Below are 15,788 nucleotides of genomic sequence, written 5' to 3' on the forward strand. Positions count from 1 at the left end.
ATATTCATCACCGGAGAGGCCGTGGGCGCTGCGTCGCGCTGCCATCTTCTCCTCCTCCTCTTGTATCAAGCTGTATTTTCTCACATTGCTTTGGCTTATGATTTTTAGTAACTTTACTATTCAACATTGTCAGTACATTTTCATCATGTAAATAGCATTAATTAAAATAAATTTACAACTTTTATTTAATTAAATCTATGGAGCTTACCTTTAGAAAAATTAAATTCCATTTTAGCTTAAGCCAGTTATTTAACAGAAATTTATTATGTTTGCCTTATGAGTTTTTAAAATTTGTGAAAGGGAAAGACAGAGATTAATTTCAAGAAAGGAAAGATAAGCTTTAACTACCTCTTTTCTTTTCAAGAAAGATTGACTAAAAATTCATTCTCTACTCAAAGGAGCATTGACAATTACTTTTAGATTATTATATCTGCAACTTACTGATCACGCCAACGTACCGTGAGCTGTAGATATAATAATTTTAACACAAGGGTTCCCTGAGACCTGAGACAATATTTCAAGGGTTTCTCCAGGGCAAAAAGGTTGAAAACCATTACCATTCATGGACACTGGATTCTGCAGATGCTCATTTCGTTTGTTCTCCCTAAATGCATCACCTCACATTTATTAGGATTAAACTCCACCTGCCATTTCACCAGCATATCAGTGTGTTATAGCTTTAGAATCAGAATTGTCAGACAAGATTTACCTTTGACAAAGTTGTGCTGGCTGTCTTCAATTTGTCCCTGACTTTACAAGTAATTGTGAATTCTATCCCTCAGATATTTTTCCATTAACATTCCTACTTATGTAAGGCTCATAGGCATTATTGCCAGCTAATTCCTGCTGCTGTTTTTGAAAAGGGGGACTACATTTGCATCCAGTAGTCATTGGGGCCTCACACCTGGCCAAGGAAGATGTAAAAAATAGTTCAGCCAGGGCTCCAGCGATTTCATCCTTTTCCTTCCTTGTCTCAGTGTTGGTTCATATTTAATTTGGTTTACTCCATTGTAATGCTTTTAATTTTATTCATAGGAAAATGTTAAAAAGACTGGTTTACTGTAACAAAGGGTAACAGGATCTTCCCTACTTGATTTAGTGCAGTGGTACTTTGTAGCTGTCTGGTAATCTACGGTATATCAAAGGGTGAATCTGTAAAAGTAATGCAATTAAAAGTATTTATAGAACTTGGTGGAAAGAAGATCACATTTTACTGGCTGTCAAAAGATATATTTTTATATGTTAAATACATTTCAGATAGAAAGTTTTTGACTCATGTATGCATATCTTGTGCAAAGGTCTGCAGAAATATATTCAATTAAAATGCACATACAAATTCTACTAGCCAGTTAACATGTACATAGGGGCATTTTACTAAGAAACTTATAAAGAGTTTTTTTTCCAAAATGGGAACAAGCTCGCAACTTGAACAGTGCACGGCAAGCTGCTCGATCTGCCGGTCTATCCCAGGGCACCAGAGTAAGGTTTGAGCCAACACTTTCATTTTGACCACACCTAGATGACCGACGTATAGCTCCTCCAACATTTTTGATCTCAGCTTGGATGGTTTAACAATTCTCAATCCCCGTATAAGGCATACTGATCTATGCTTTCAGATAATATAGAAATATTTTACGACTACATGTCATTAGTACCATATATTTAAATGTCCTTGCAGTAAGCAATGTATAAAATTTTTTTAAAATCACCTTTAGTGTCTTTTAAAATACTAATTCAATTATTAATCTCTTCCATCAGAGACGAGGTCCACAGCGATCAGTAGATGTAATTGTTTCGTCTGCATTCTTGTTGACCCTGTCTGTGGTATTTATTTGCTGTGCACAGGTAAGGTTGTGCTTGACTGCCTAATGGTTCAATTTCAAACTATCACTGTTTGCAATCTTTTAAAAAGTTTAAGCCCAGTCACTACCCAGTCTCTTTATTTCATGTATGGTTCTCATTCTCCTTAGGCGAGGCCTTCTTTTGGATGAAGGGACAGATTTGCCAGCTGTTTGTAAGTTGGCCAATGTATTCAATACTATTCTGAATGTTGGTGGAAAGGACTGGCTTTTTTTAAAATCCCAACTGACTGCCAGAAACAGATTGTCCTTAACCCAGTAAATCAAGAAAAATGGAGAACTTGGGTTTCACTGAAGCTCTTTCTCAATTTTCTTTCACCTTTAAAAGTTTCCAGATACTGCACTTTTTGTTGAGTCGAATTGTCCTTTATGAAAGCTACAGTGGCTACATCCAAGTGCTTCTCTTTATGTAGAAATTTGAATCTTACATCCTTAATTATACCTTAACATGTTTCAAACAGCAAATGTAAATTGACCAATGTAGATTTAACAGTGTGATCCTTTTTTAAAATGGGTTCTTCATTGGCAACCATTTGCTAAGGTGTCAGATCAGATTTTTTTTTTATAAAGTCATGGAGACATACAAATAGACTGAATTATGTCAACTTCAATCATCCATTTGCACTAATCCTGCATTTAATTCCACATTTTATTCTCCCCCATCAATTCCCCCAATTATACCACTGAGCTACGTACCAGAGGAAATGCACAGTGGCTGGGATGCTGGAGGAAACTGCAGCACCTAGAAAAAATCCACATGATCACAAGGAGAACATACAAACAGCAAACAAGATTAGAAATGAACCCAGGGCTTTGGCACCATGCATTTGTGGCTCTATTTTAAAGCATCCCTTGGAAAAAGTAAAACATTCCCATCAATCCGGAGTCAATGACCACTCAACATGAGGAGAAACATTTGGATTGGATTGAGGATGTTAAGTGCTTGCTTTTGGGAGGCTGTAGAAACCTAAAGCAAAGGTGAAATGAATGCATTACCTCCCATTACCACCTGCCTCTCCTTGCTATCTCCGCCAACAGTAAATAGGACTAAAGGAGGTTCTGCTCAAGTGAATGCTAGCCTTGGACATAAAGGTTCCTACAAGCTTGTGAATCCGAGCAGAGACTGTAGTGTGGATAAGAAATCTGACCAAAGCATCTGGATAGAGATGGGGGCCATTTAAACTGAGGCGATGAAGAGGATTGTGGCGATATATCATTCTATACAGCTGTAAGCATGAAGACCACGTGTTTGTGTGAGTCACCAGCTGTGATGTGATATGGTTGTAAAGTGACCGTAGTTGGGAACTGAATCTACTTCACTTTTAGGAAAGTGAGGCAAGATAGAAAAGGAGGAGGGAAATTTTTGTGAGAGTGTTCGAGAATATACTGTATGCTGGCTAAGAGAATAGGCAGAAACTTTCTGGCTGCTGTCTAGGAGTTTGTTAGTTTTCCCCATGACTGCAGGGTTTCCTTTATGTGCTCTGGTTTCCTCCCACAATCCAAAAACATACCGGTTATAGTAAATTTCCTCCTCGATTAGGGTAGGGTTAAATAGGGGGTATGGCTCGAAGGACTGGAAGGACCTATTCCACAATGCATCTCAATAAATAATATAGAAAAAAATAATGTTAAATGAAATAAAAATAATAATAAATAAGTAAATCAATTACTGTATATGTATATTGAATAGATTAAAAAACATGCAAACAACAGAAATACTGTATATTAAAAAAAAAAGTGAGGTAGTGTCCAAGGGTTCAATGTCCATTCAGGAATCGGATGGCAGAGGGGAAGAAGCTGTTCCTGAATCGCTGAGTGTGTGCTTTCAGGCTTCTGTACCTCCTACCTGATGGTAACAGTGAGAAAAGGGCATGTCCTGGGTGCTGGAGGTCCTTAATAATGGACACTACCTTTCTGAGACACCGATCTCCTGGGTACTTTGTAGGCTAGTACCCAAGATGGAGCTGTCTAGATTTACAACCTTCTGCAGCTTCTTTCAGTCTTGTGCAGTACCCCCACCCCTCTACCAGACAGTGATTCAGCCTGTCATAATGCTCTCCATGGTACAGTTATAGAAGTTTATGAGTGTATTTGTTGACATGCCAAATCTCTTCAAACTCCTAATAAAGTATAGTCGTTGTCTTGCCTTCTTATAACTACATCGATATGATGGGACCAGGTTAGATCCTCAGAGATCTTGACACGGAGGAACTTGAAACTGCTCACTCTCTCCACTTCTGATCCCTCTGTGAGGATTGGTATGTGTTCCTTCGACTTGCACTTCCTGAAGTCCACAATCGGCTCTCTTACTGACATTGAGTGCCAGGTTGTTGCTGAGGCACCACGTTGAGTGCCAGGTTGTTGCTGAGGCACCACTCCACTAGTTAGCATATCTCATTCCTGTACGCCCTCTCATCACTACCTGAGATTCTACCAACACTGGTTGTATCATCAGCAAATTTATAGATGGTATTGAGCTATGCCTAGCCACGCAATCATATGTATGAATGGTGTCAGTGTTCAGAGGGATCTGAATCTTTGTACACAAATTAATGAAAGTTAATCTGTATGTTCAGCAAACATTTAAGAAGACAAATAGTATGTTATCTTTTTTACAAGAGAACTTGAGCTCAATTAGAATTGTACAGCTGGAGAATAGAGATTAAGCAGATATTTTGTATGTTAACAATTAGCGAGATAAGGGATGTGATCCAATGGAAAGTACAAAATTCTTAAGGGATTTGACAAGGGTGGATGTGGAATATTTTTATTCCTAGCTGGGTGCGTAGGACCAAAGGTAAGTGTGTCAAAATTAGGGGTTAGCCATTCAAGACCAATGATCAACAAAAACGTTCTCCATGCAGACAGTAGTACATTTTTGGAATTCCCTACAGAGTTGGGCTGTGGTGGCTCAGTCACATTCAAGACTAAGAATAATAGACTTTTGGATATTAAGGAATATGGTGTTACTGCAGGACGGTGGTGTCAAGAATCAGCCATAATCTTATCCAATGGAAGATTGGGCACAAGATGCTAAATAACTTATTTTTAATTAACAAAGTGGACCAACAACTGAATGGAAAGGATATGGCAAATGGAGTACAAAGTGGAGAAAATCCGAGGTTCTCTAAGTTGGAGTGTGTTAGAGTGTGTTTTGATTTAATTTGTTCTCACTTTTTTTTTGTAGTTGCTTCATATCCACGAAACTTTTCTAGATTTTCACTACAATTGGGAGTTGGTGATCTGGTGTATCTCATTAACACTATATCTATTGAGATTTGTCATGCTTGGATCTGAGACGAATAACAAGTACAGCAATACCTCGATATTACTGACAGAACAGGTAATTGAGTGTTTTTCTTATGATTTTATTAAAAAACGTTATCTTGAATTCTTTACCATAAAAGCAAATTATTGTGAATTTGAAATAAAAGCATTTGGAGTTACTTTTTGATTTTTTTTATGATAATGGCAAATTTGAGTATAAGCAGCTACTGACTTGTTAAGCGAAGAATTTGCAATCAAATCTTAACCACACATCTTATCCCCGACCCACCCCATGTGCTGACAAATTATACTTGTGATCCTCATTTTAATTCTGTTTTCTTTCGTGCTTGTTTCTTGGCTCCTATGACTTTGTGTAAAAATAGAAATGATATTTGATTTTCCAGAAGAACACAATGGGAACTGGAGTAGGCCCCTTAAGCCTGCCCTGCCATTCAATACAATAGTGGCTGACCTCTGCCTGTCTCTGCTTGTCTTCTGTGCCAGTTCCCCATAACCCCAATCTTTCAAGTATTTATCTACCTTCCCTTTAAATAAATCTAATGGCCTGGCCTCTGTCACCTTTGGTGGCAGAGAATTCCAGGTATTCCTACCCTCAGATGAAATTTGTATGTACCTCAGTTTTAAGTTACTGGCTCTTTATTTTTTTAACTATGTCACTTGATTGTGATTCTATCAGTAGTAGATTTACCGCTGTTCATAACATACTAGCTGTTTAAAATGAGAAAGTTTTTTGGCAAAAGCCTTGGAATACTGCAAAGAATATTGATTAAAAGATTTTGGTATATTTTGTGGGAATCTAGTACTGTAGGCCAGTTCTAGTAGGCGGAAGACTAGTTTGTGTGCTATCTGCACACAGCACTGTTTTCATGGTGGAAGGTGCTAAAACTAGTTAACTGAAATCTTATCTGTTTTTCTATCAGTATTACCAGTGATAAAATTAGACACTGTACATTGATTTTATCTATTCAAATCGTTTAAAAATTATGATCTGTAGTTGTCAATTTGAATAGTGTATGTTGACTAACTTCAAATTTAACTTTCAAAGAGATGGTTTGAATATGTACTAGCCATGGCTGTTCCTTTCCACTAGATTAATTTATACTTGAAGATGGAAAAGAAACCTAACAAAAAGGAAGAGCTCAACTTGGTGAATAATGTTTTGAAGCTTGCAACAAAGTTGCTGAAGGTATAAAGAAATTACAAACCATGTTCTGTGACTGAGAAATGTGAATTTTAATTTTACAATACATATTGAAATATGAATAATACACTGATTGAAATATAAACTAATTTGATGGAGTAGGTCATTCTGGATTTAACTCAATACATGTGATCCTGCCAAGTTACCGGGGCTGATGTGGACAGATTATGTTTAAGTCATCAACAAGATGTGGACAAAGAGAAAGCCTTAGATGGTCTGTTGCTGAGGTCCTGTCCCCAGTATGACCCTGACAGGCTTTGGGAAAAAACAGGTGGGAATGGAGTTTCTCCTTCAGTCAGAGGTGTCAGCGACATTAATTGTGTTTAAATACAACATTCAGAGCCATTTGGAAAAATAAATTGAATAAAAACTTTGGAAATAATTACGTAGATTTAATAAGTTACAAAGCCAAATGGAATGATAAAATCCCAAGACCATTTGCCTTTAAAGATCTATGGTGTTGCACGATAAAATAGTTGCCGTTTGAGGTTGCTTGTTCTGATGGACAGAATGATAAGAATGTAATAATGTTAGCAAAGATACTTAATGTGCATTATTAGGAGAATTGGGTAAGTTAGGAATCAGAAAAGTTTGAAAGGGTTTTGATCCTTTTTACATGAAATTGAGGTATAGTGTGATCTATAATAAAATTGTCCAGTTACAACAATGCTAATGGTACTTGATGAGTGGGCACCATGGTAGTGTAGTGGTTAGCATGACACTATTGCAGCTCAGGCTGTCCCAGAGTACAGAGTTCACTTCCAGCACCGTTCTGTAGGAGTCTCTGTACATCCTCCCCTTGGAACACGTGAGTTCCCCCCGGGTGCTCTGGTTTCCCCCCACAGTCCAAAGATGTACTGGGTAGGTTAATTGATCATTGTAAATTGTCCCGTGATTTGGTTAGGATTAATTGGGTTTGTCAGGGATTGCTGGGATGTCTCGTCTTAAAGGGTTGGAAGGACCCACTTCACACTGTATCGCTAAAATAAAAAAAAATTAAAATAATTTAAAATATTCAGTTTGAATTTTGACTATAATGGAATTAACACTTTAGGGTACGTTTCCACAATTTAGTGTTTTCTTTCCTCTATGATGTTAGACAAGATAGTTATACATAATAGGTACCTTTAATAATTACAATTAAACTGATTTCCTTTATAGCATAATCACAAGCAAGAGAAAATCTGCAGATGCTGGAAATCCAAGCAACACACACAAAATGCTGGAGGAACTCAGCAGGCCAGGCAGTATCTAAGAGTATAGATGACGTTTTGGGTTGAAATCCTTCGTCAGGATTGGAGGAAAACAGATGAGAAGTCAGAGTTAGAAGCAGTCACGATGAGGCAACTCAGGTTGGAGGAGCAACACTTTATATTCTGTCTGAGTAGCCGCCAACCTAATGGCATGAACTTCATATTCCCTTTTCCCTCTCTCACCTTACCTGTCCATCACTTCCCCCTGGTGCTGCTCCCCTTTTCTCTCTTTCATGGCCTTATGTCCTCTCCTATTAGGTTCCCCCTTCTCCAGCCTTGCATCTCTTTCACCAAACAACTTACCAGCTCTTTACTTCACCCTTACCCCCTCCTGGTTTCACCTATCACCTTGTGTTTCTTCCTCCCTTCCCCACTTTCTAACACTGACTGGCCTTTTTTTCTCCAGTCCTGATGAAGGGTTTCAGCCTATAATGTCGACTGTACTCTTTTCCATAGATGCTGCCTGGCCTGCTGAGTCCCTCCTCCAGCATTTTGTGTGTGTTCCTTTATAGCCTACAGTTTATATTGACATTCTAAAATATTCCTGTGGCAATTTATACCCAGCAAGCGGCATATGAAATTACAGGTGTGGCCATGTCAGTAAGATTGCTATTTATTTGGTTGCTTGATTGACATACGAGGGGTGATTGATAAGTTTGTGGCCTAAGGTAGAAGGAGTCAATTTTCGAAAAGCTAGCACATTTATGTTTCGTACATTTGCACACTTAGTCCAGTGGTCGTGGAGCACACGGATCCCTTCTTTGTAGAAGTCAATGTCTTGGACCTCCAGAAGTGGTCCACAGCAGAGGTGATTGATAAGTTCGTGGCCCAAGGTAGGAGATGAGTTATTAACTTCAAACTTCCTGCGCAATCACTCAAAGAGTTGAACTGCACGTGCATGTAACGAGAGTTGTGTAACTCATCTCCTTCTACCTTAGGCCACAAACTTATCAGTCATCCCTGCTGTGAACCACCTGGAGGTCCAAGACGCTCTTGTTACATGCACGTGCAGTTCAACTCTTTGAGTGATAATGCAGAAAGTTTGAAGTTAATAACTCATCTCCTTCTACCTTAGGCCACAAACTTATCAATCACCCTTCATATATGCATTAAATAGAACTTAGCAAACTCGTATAATGGATTCCTTTTGAGATAATTTATCTTTGTAACCAACCTCCTTGTTGACAGAGACTACATTTGCTGCTGTTTAATCTTTTCTTGTTTAGTACTTGATTGGAAATATTTACTAGTTAACTGTTAATAAAATATTGATATTTTATTAATTTTGTAATATGTTAATGTATTTGGGTATTCATTACTAAGATTATTGAGTTTTGGAATACATCCAGAGATTTTCTCTTTGAAAGTAATGGAAGATGCCTAGTTTATGAATTGAATTTTGAATTTTCACTTAATGTCACACTGTCCTTAGAATGTCAACCTTTTGTTAAGCAGGGAATCTGTGTATAAATGTACATTGGCAGTTTATTTTGTGGGCATCAGCACCCACTCCCAGCACTGGTGTCTCTCACATAGTTCTGCATTACTTAAAAAGTGCATTTTTTTCTTTAGGAGCTGGACACCCCTTTCAGATTATATGGACTGACAATGAATCCGCTGCTGTACAACATCACCCAGGTGGTGATCCTTTCAGCTGTGTCTGGTGTGATTAGTGACCTTTTGGGCTTTAACCTAAAGGTGAGTTTCTTGTCTCAGACCCAGACACAAGCGTGTGGTCATACTCTATTAATGTATTTTATTGTTAATGTCGAAAAAGGTAAATCTCTTTAAGGATGTTTGAAGCAGAATTAGAAATGTGTACATCTAAAAACAGGTCCCAAAATGAGATCTGTGAAGTTCCTGAGGGACGCAGCTTTCAATGAATGCCGCTGTCATCTCCCTAAGTGTTCACCACCCGGAGCAGACAGACACCAACAACACTTACTCTGGCTGATGTGGAGGGAAAAGAGGCAGCAGGGAAGAGAGCTTGTAGATTAAGTTAAAGAGACGTAAAAATCCTTACATAAGCAGTGTGCCTTGCGGGAGTTTTTGTGTATGTAGAAGTTAGATATCCTATCAGTGCCACTGATAACCTTGTAGGAGCTGGCTAGTGTGGGCTTCTCCAAGAGTAAGAAGCCCTGCATCTTGACATTATGCTGGACAAATTTTATGATCTTGCAAGGTATGTTGTGATTTGCATATCTGTATGAATACGGCACCCACTAACTATACGCACAGCACTGACGTTCTACCCTTCCAGTCCCACAAAGGTTCCAGAGGTAGGATTAGTGTAATCTGAGGGCCAATTGGATCCATGCTTAGCTGCTGCAGTTGGGGAGTCCTTATGTGTGAGCAAATGGGGAATTAGAGGATAAGTCAAATCCCTCCAAATCTATCCCTTCAGGAAATGCATCTTGAAGTATCCGGCAGTGTAGACTCTTGAGACAAAGTCATCTTGTTTGTTTCCTGGAAATGTGGCATCACCTGAGGAAATTCTCGTGATCCACAAAGTCTTGCATATTGAGAGAATAGAAACCTTTCTTGCCTTTAAAAAGAAGTCCAGGTTATTAAGCAGACCCCTTTTGAACATGGCAACAACCTGCATTTGAGAAGCCAGCATTGATGGCTGATCCAAAACCTATAGTACTGTTTGGTGCAGGGGCATGACAAGGTCTTTCTGCAGAATATCAGACACCTTAGTGAGTGACACCTTGTGAAATCCTGAGCTTGCAAATACATTACTCATCAGAGGGCTTTTTGCCTCCTGTCATGAGCTGTGGCTATAAGATTCATCAAAAGTATGTTCTGTTGCCCTTGGTGTCATTACACAGGTATCCGTGCAGTGAGCTTCTTGGCAGTTAACTGCTGGGGAAAGCAATACCTGTTAGTTGTTAGACACTGGACTTTGAGATTTATCTGAGCCGCCCACAGCCAGTTCTGAAGGTTCCAGTCACTTTCCTTTGTGTCAGCAGAATATCCTTTAAATCAGGGGCTCCCAACTTCGGGTCCACAGAGCTCTCATTAATGATAAGGCTCTTTGGCATAAAAAGGGTTGGGAACACCCTGCTTTAAATAGATATAAGTGCAGCAAAGAGTACCAATATGCTCAGAGAAATACTGAGTTTCATGAAGGTTGTAAGATTCTACTTTTTTGAGTTCTTTCTCATAAATTAGGAAATGGGATTTTGTGGACTGTGACATTATTAAGTCCAAATATGTTGTTGGTGAAGTGTAAGACTGGCCTCTATGGAATTGTACCCAGTACTGGATAAATTTTGCAGCTGGTTTAATTTCAGTGGAAAATTATCCTCAGTGCAACATATTCCAGGCTATGAGGTCTAATTTCTTGAATGCTTTATCTTGCTTTTGAAATGTAAATTTATTTTTTGACGATTTGTCATCTAATTTCTGCTAATTCCTTATGTAAATTCATATTCATCAATTTATGATAGTTCCCTTAAAAAAAAATCTGTACTGAAAAGGAACAAAAAATAACAATCAACTTCCAATACTGCACCAGGTGGTTGAAATGCACTTGGTTCTGAATCAGCCCTGGATTTCAACATTGCATTCTATTTGAAACATTCCCATCTTTCACACTTATTGCATCATATCTATTCAGTAATTGAACCTGCTGAGATGACAGGTAAATGTAAATTGTCAATCATTGCAATGACTTGGTAATTACCAATTGTGAGCAAAGACTGATTCACACATGGCAGTTAAAATACTGAGACCTTAGCGTAAAAGATGGAGTTCATGGCCATCAAATAGTTTATGGGCATGAATTAATCCTGTAATAAATTGAATGTGATTTTACATCAGGAATGTGTAGAGGAAAGAAAGTGATCATCAGAAGTGAGCATTAGCCATTTGGAAGAGTTTTGGATGGAATGTACAGATGATGTCATTAGTAAGATCCCATTTACAGCACACAAATGACTCTAATGTTAAGTGTGGTTATCACATGGATTTCCATAGAATAAACCTAATGAATGGTTCAGAAGAGAACATCACAGTGCACAGTGCACTGGTTTCATTGCTGCTAATTCCTGGGTAATTCTTGTTTTTGTTACTACCACAATGTAGTAACAAAAACAAGAACCATGCAGTAGGAAGTTAACTATCATAAAACCTGAAAAATGCTGCAGATAATTTGAGGCCTTTGAGGTACTATTACCAAGGGACAATTGTAAACACATGATTGAAATAATGTTACTGAGCACTAAAGACATTTGGACCACAGCTGAAGATAGTAAAGTAAATTTAAAATATTTGTTTTGTTTTTCTTAACAGCTCTGGAAAATAAAGTCCTGATAAGGTGTAAAATATCATTGAAACACAGCAACCCAGGGAAATCAGGCACCTGTCTCACAGCTGACTATTCCACTTTGGACAAATGGAATTGCTTACATTTGGAAAAATTGTGCAATTTATATTTTATTTTTGTTATGTGTTTCACTTTTTAATGTTGTGTTTCACTGTTTTTGCACTTATTTAGTTATCAAATTATTTTGATTTATAAGTATTACTTTGTGGTCAATTTTTATTCAGTATGTAGCAAATAAAATACTTTTGATATATTCTCATTACAGCAATAAAGCTTTATGCCTCCCTCAGTGGAAGGTGTTTTGATAGAAGCAACTTTAAAATTAGCAAGAAATGTATTTATTCAAACAATGGACTGTTATCATAGCTGCACCTCTGATGGTTGTTTTACTAGGGAAGTGATATCTACTTAACTAGTGGTATTTGTTTATTCTGATCTAGATGGAAACGTATGTTTGATAAAGACTGAAGTGCATTTTGATAAGTGAAAGAATGTATTATTGCAGATTTAAGGACATATAATCTGTTAAACTAAAAGAGGTGGTACTTTCATTATATGCCTTTGAGGGCATTGAAATCTGGTTCAGTGCAGTATATTCGGTTTAGCATATATGGCAGGTAATGGCAGTGTGTATGCAAAGTAATATCAACTACAAAACAAAAATTTTGCCTGGTAAATAGGAGGTATAACTAGCATTTACCTTTGAAGGAATAAACATTTTGTGACTGACAATTGAGAAAAGTTCTCCATAATTGTATCTGAAATTTATCACTTCCTATTTGCTTGTATATTGTTTATTTCTATAATGCAGATACTTTTATGGCAAGGTTCAAATAAGAACTAGTTATCAATTCAAGTTGTGTATTTAATATTTTATATTTAATGCAAGTTAATGCATGTATTGGAACTGAACTTGCATTTTTCCAATCAAAACTTTTTTGTATAATCTTTACAAAAATGAAGAATTGAATGTACTGAACTGAAGAATATTTTTGTGCTATTTGTGGAATAAATAGGACATTCCAGAGCACTATTTACATCCCTTCTCCACTGTTCTCCTCTATACTGTCATACTAAGCTGTTAATGTCAAGTGTGCCTTTGGGAACATCCATGTATCTTTCCGTCACTCGTATACCGCTTAGTAATGGAACTGATTTATGCTTTTAATAACTAAGTCCCCTGTCTATGATCTTACCATATATTCATATGTGTAAGGTGAAGAGATCCAGAAAAAAACATATACTTTCATGATAGTCTTGTGACTAACTGAAGGAAGAGTTAGTAAGAGATTTGAAAGTGGGAGTCCTGACAAAGGGTCTCGGCCTGAAACGTCGACTGTACCTCTTCCTAGAGATGCTGCTTGGCCTGCTGCGTTCACCAGCAACTTTGATGTGTGTTGCTCGAATTTCCAGCATCTGCAGAATTCCTGTTGTTTGCAGCTTAAAATAAATGACTGCTGCTAGTGGGGTGAAAGAATTGGGAAGGTTGTAAGAACTTGGAATACAGGCAGAGAGGCGAGGAAAATTTGTAAATATGAGGCAAGGACAAAACCATGTAGATATTTTAGGGATGAGTGAAATTTTAATTCTGAGAACTGGGAATTGCTGTAGGCATTAGATATTAGAGATAGGTGGGACTTTGTGCATTTATTGGAAGTAGGGTCCTAGGCAATGTGCAATAGATTTGGATAATCTGAAGTCAATGAAGTGTGCAGAATGGAAGGCATATCAATATTGTGACAAAAGCCATTGTATCTGAAGCTGTTAGGTTGCCTACTGTAGACAAGGAAATGCGAGGATGCCATTGAGTGTTATTAACAGACTTATAGAAGCTGATTCCATGGAGGTAATTCAGATATAAGTGTTTTGGGTGGGGAAAATTAGGAATACCACCACTTACAAGGTCATTTCCAAGATTCACATCTTTCTCACTTAAAAATAAGTGCTTAATTGTTGCTAGATCAAAATCCTGGAACACAATAGCACAACAGCAAAGTAAAAAGTACCCTTGTAGTGAAGATACTCCTACAATACTGTCAGATAGAGAATTCCAGAATTTCAACCCAGTGACGTTGGAGTATGTTTCAGAATCAAGATGGTGGGCAACTTGGAGAGTGGTAGCATTTCCTGTGCCTGGGGACCTTGTCCTTGCTCATGGGTTTGAGAGGCGTGGTTGACGTGTTGGTATCCAGTTCTCACTTCCTTGTTCATTCATGAACTATGACTCATGAAATAGAAGCCCAAAACATTGTTTGACTGCATTCGAGAATTTGCTCCATTTTGGGTTATATATGAGCACTTTCAGAAGACATCTACTCTTAAATTCTTGCAGATGTGCCAGATTTCCTATTAGTAACATTTGTCTTTCATACTGCACAGTCTAAGCTGTTTGATCTCTTTCTGGAATGTTGTATGTACTTATCTTTAGTTACTTTATCCTTGGCAGCCCTGCTTATAGCTTTTTGAATCCCAGTACTCGTGCAATGGGATTGCCTCACTACATCAAGCTCCTTCATTAAGATGCTTTTCAAAACCAATCTCTAACTTTTGGCCATGTTTTCTAGCCCACAGGTTAATAGTACATTCTAATTACTTTTCTGTTAAATATTAGATACTTAACTATATTAAAGGTGATGCAAACATAGTTGCTGGGCCAAGATAGGCCTGGTTAAACGAGGTCAAATGACCATTTGTGAGGAATTCTGTTAATCAATTAGTTCCATGAGCAGTATGAAGCAATTGGTGTGCCAGATGGTGAATAGGAGTGTCTTTGCTATAGATGGCAAAGCTTCTTTTGAACTGCTCTAAGTTGAAGATTTCCAGTCACTGAAGCCTGCAAGAGCCTCAGCAAAAGGTGCTCCAACAGAAGCCTTAACCAGCAGAAGATTTTAGATGTTAGCTGAGGGACAGAAATGGGTAAGGAGAGAGGGCACCACAAGTCCAGTTTAAAATTGTTCAATTTTTTTGACACGCGTTATCATCTGCTAATCAGAATTCACACCCAGTGATATAACTAAATGCTAGCACCTACAATTGTCAGATATGCTAGTGTCCCTTGTTGACTTATGAACTGTGAATCATCGTGCAAACCCAAATAATCACTTGACTGAATCCACAGAAGTGCCAGATTCTGTGTTGGTGTATGTCATACACAATCCTGTGGCAGTGTATCCTCAGAAATCTCGGCTTCTGGAGTCAACAGCACTTGTAAAAGATATATTTTAGTACAGGTGTTAAAAAATTATCAAAATTCATATGAAGGTGTGGACGCTATAGCTAGTGCCAGCAGACTGCCCTTACCTCATTGCTCTCAAAAGTGGCTGTGAGCTGCTCCTTGCAGTGCCACAGGTACCAATGTAAATATTCACAAGTTTGTTAGTGACATAAAGCCATGTGAGAGATGAATGGTGACAAAAGGCTATCGGGATATGGATAAGCTTAGTGACTAGGTAAATAACATGGCAGATGGAGCACAATGTGGAAAAATGTGAGGTCATTTGCTTTGATAGAAGTAAAAGAGCTGAGTAGAGATATTAGGAATTGTTTAAATAAAGATAGAAGAGACTGCTGATGCTGGAATCTGGAGGAATTCAGAAAGGCAGGAAATGGACAGTTGATGTTTTGGGTTGAAACCATCATCTGAACTGATAGAGGCGAGAAGGCTGGAGCACGGGCTAGCAAGTGATAGGTGGATCCTGATGAGGAGGAGTGATAAGCAGATGGAGGACAGGATGGTAGAAATAGCAACAGAAGCTTAGAAGTGACAAAGTGACGAAATCTAATGGAATGGAAGGTGGAGCAAGGAACCAAATAAGGGAGGTGGGTGGGAAGATGAGACCAGGAGGAGGAGGGGACCC

At 38.2% G+C, this 15,788-nt stretch overlaps 1 protein-coding gene across 2 annotated transcripts in view; it reads left to right on the plus strand.

The window, feature by feature from the left end:
• The window catches only part of LOC140186756 (protein PHTF2-like), a 90,738-nt gene extending 77,818 nt beyond the window's left edge, over positions 1–12,920 (plus strand). For both annotated transcript variants that reach the window (XM_072241290.1, XM_072241291.1), the window contains exons 14-18: positions 1,759–1,845; positions 5,047–5,202; positions 6,238–6,333; positions 9,174–9,299; positions 11,898–12,920. In XM_072241290.1, coding sequence (XP_072097391.1) covers positions 1,759–1,845; positions 5,047–5,202; positions 6,238–6,333; positions 9,174–9,299; positions 11,898–11,918 — 486 coding nt within the window. In that variant the 3' untranslated portion in view covers positions 11,919–12,920. The remainder of the gene's footprint in view (positions 1–1,758; positions 1,846–5,046; positions 5,203–6,237; positions 6,334–9,173; positions 9,300–11,897) is intronic.
• Positions 12,921–15,788: the final 2,868 nt, after the last annotated feature.

Source organism: Mobula birostris, chromosome 23, assembly GCF_030028105.1.
Source record: "Mobula birostris isolate sMobBir1 chromosome 23, sMobBir1.hap1, whole genome shotgun sequence".
In the NCBI taxonomy this organism is placed as follows: domain Eukaryota; kingdom Metazoa; phylum Chordata; class Chondrichthyes; order Myliobatiformes; family Myliobatidae; genus Mobula; species Mobula birostris.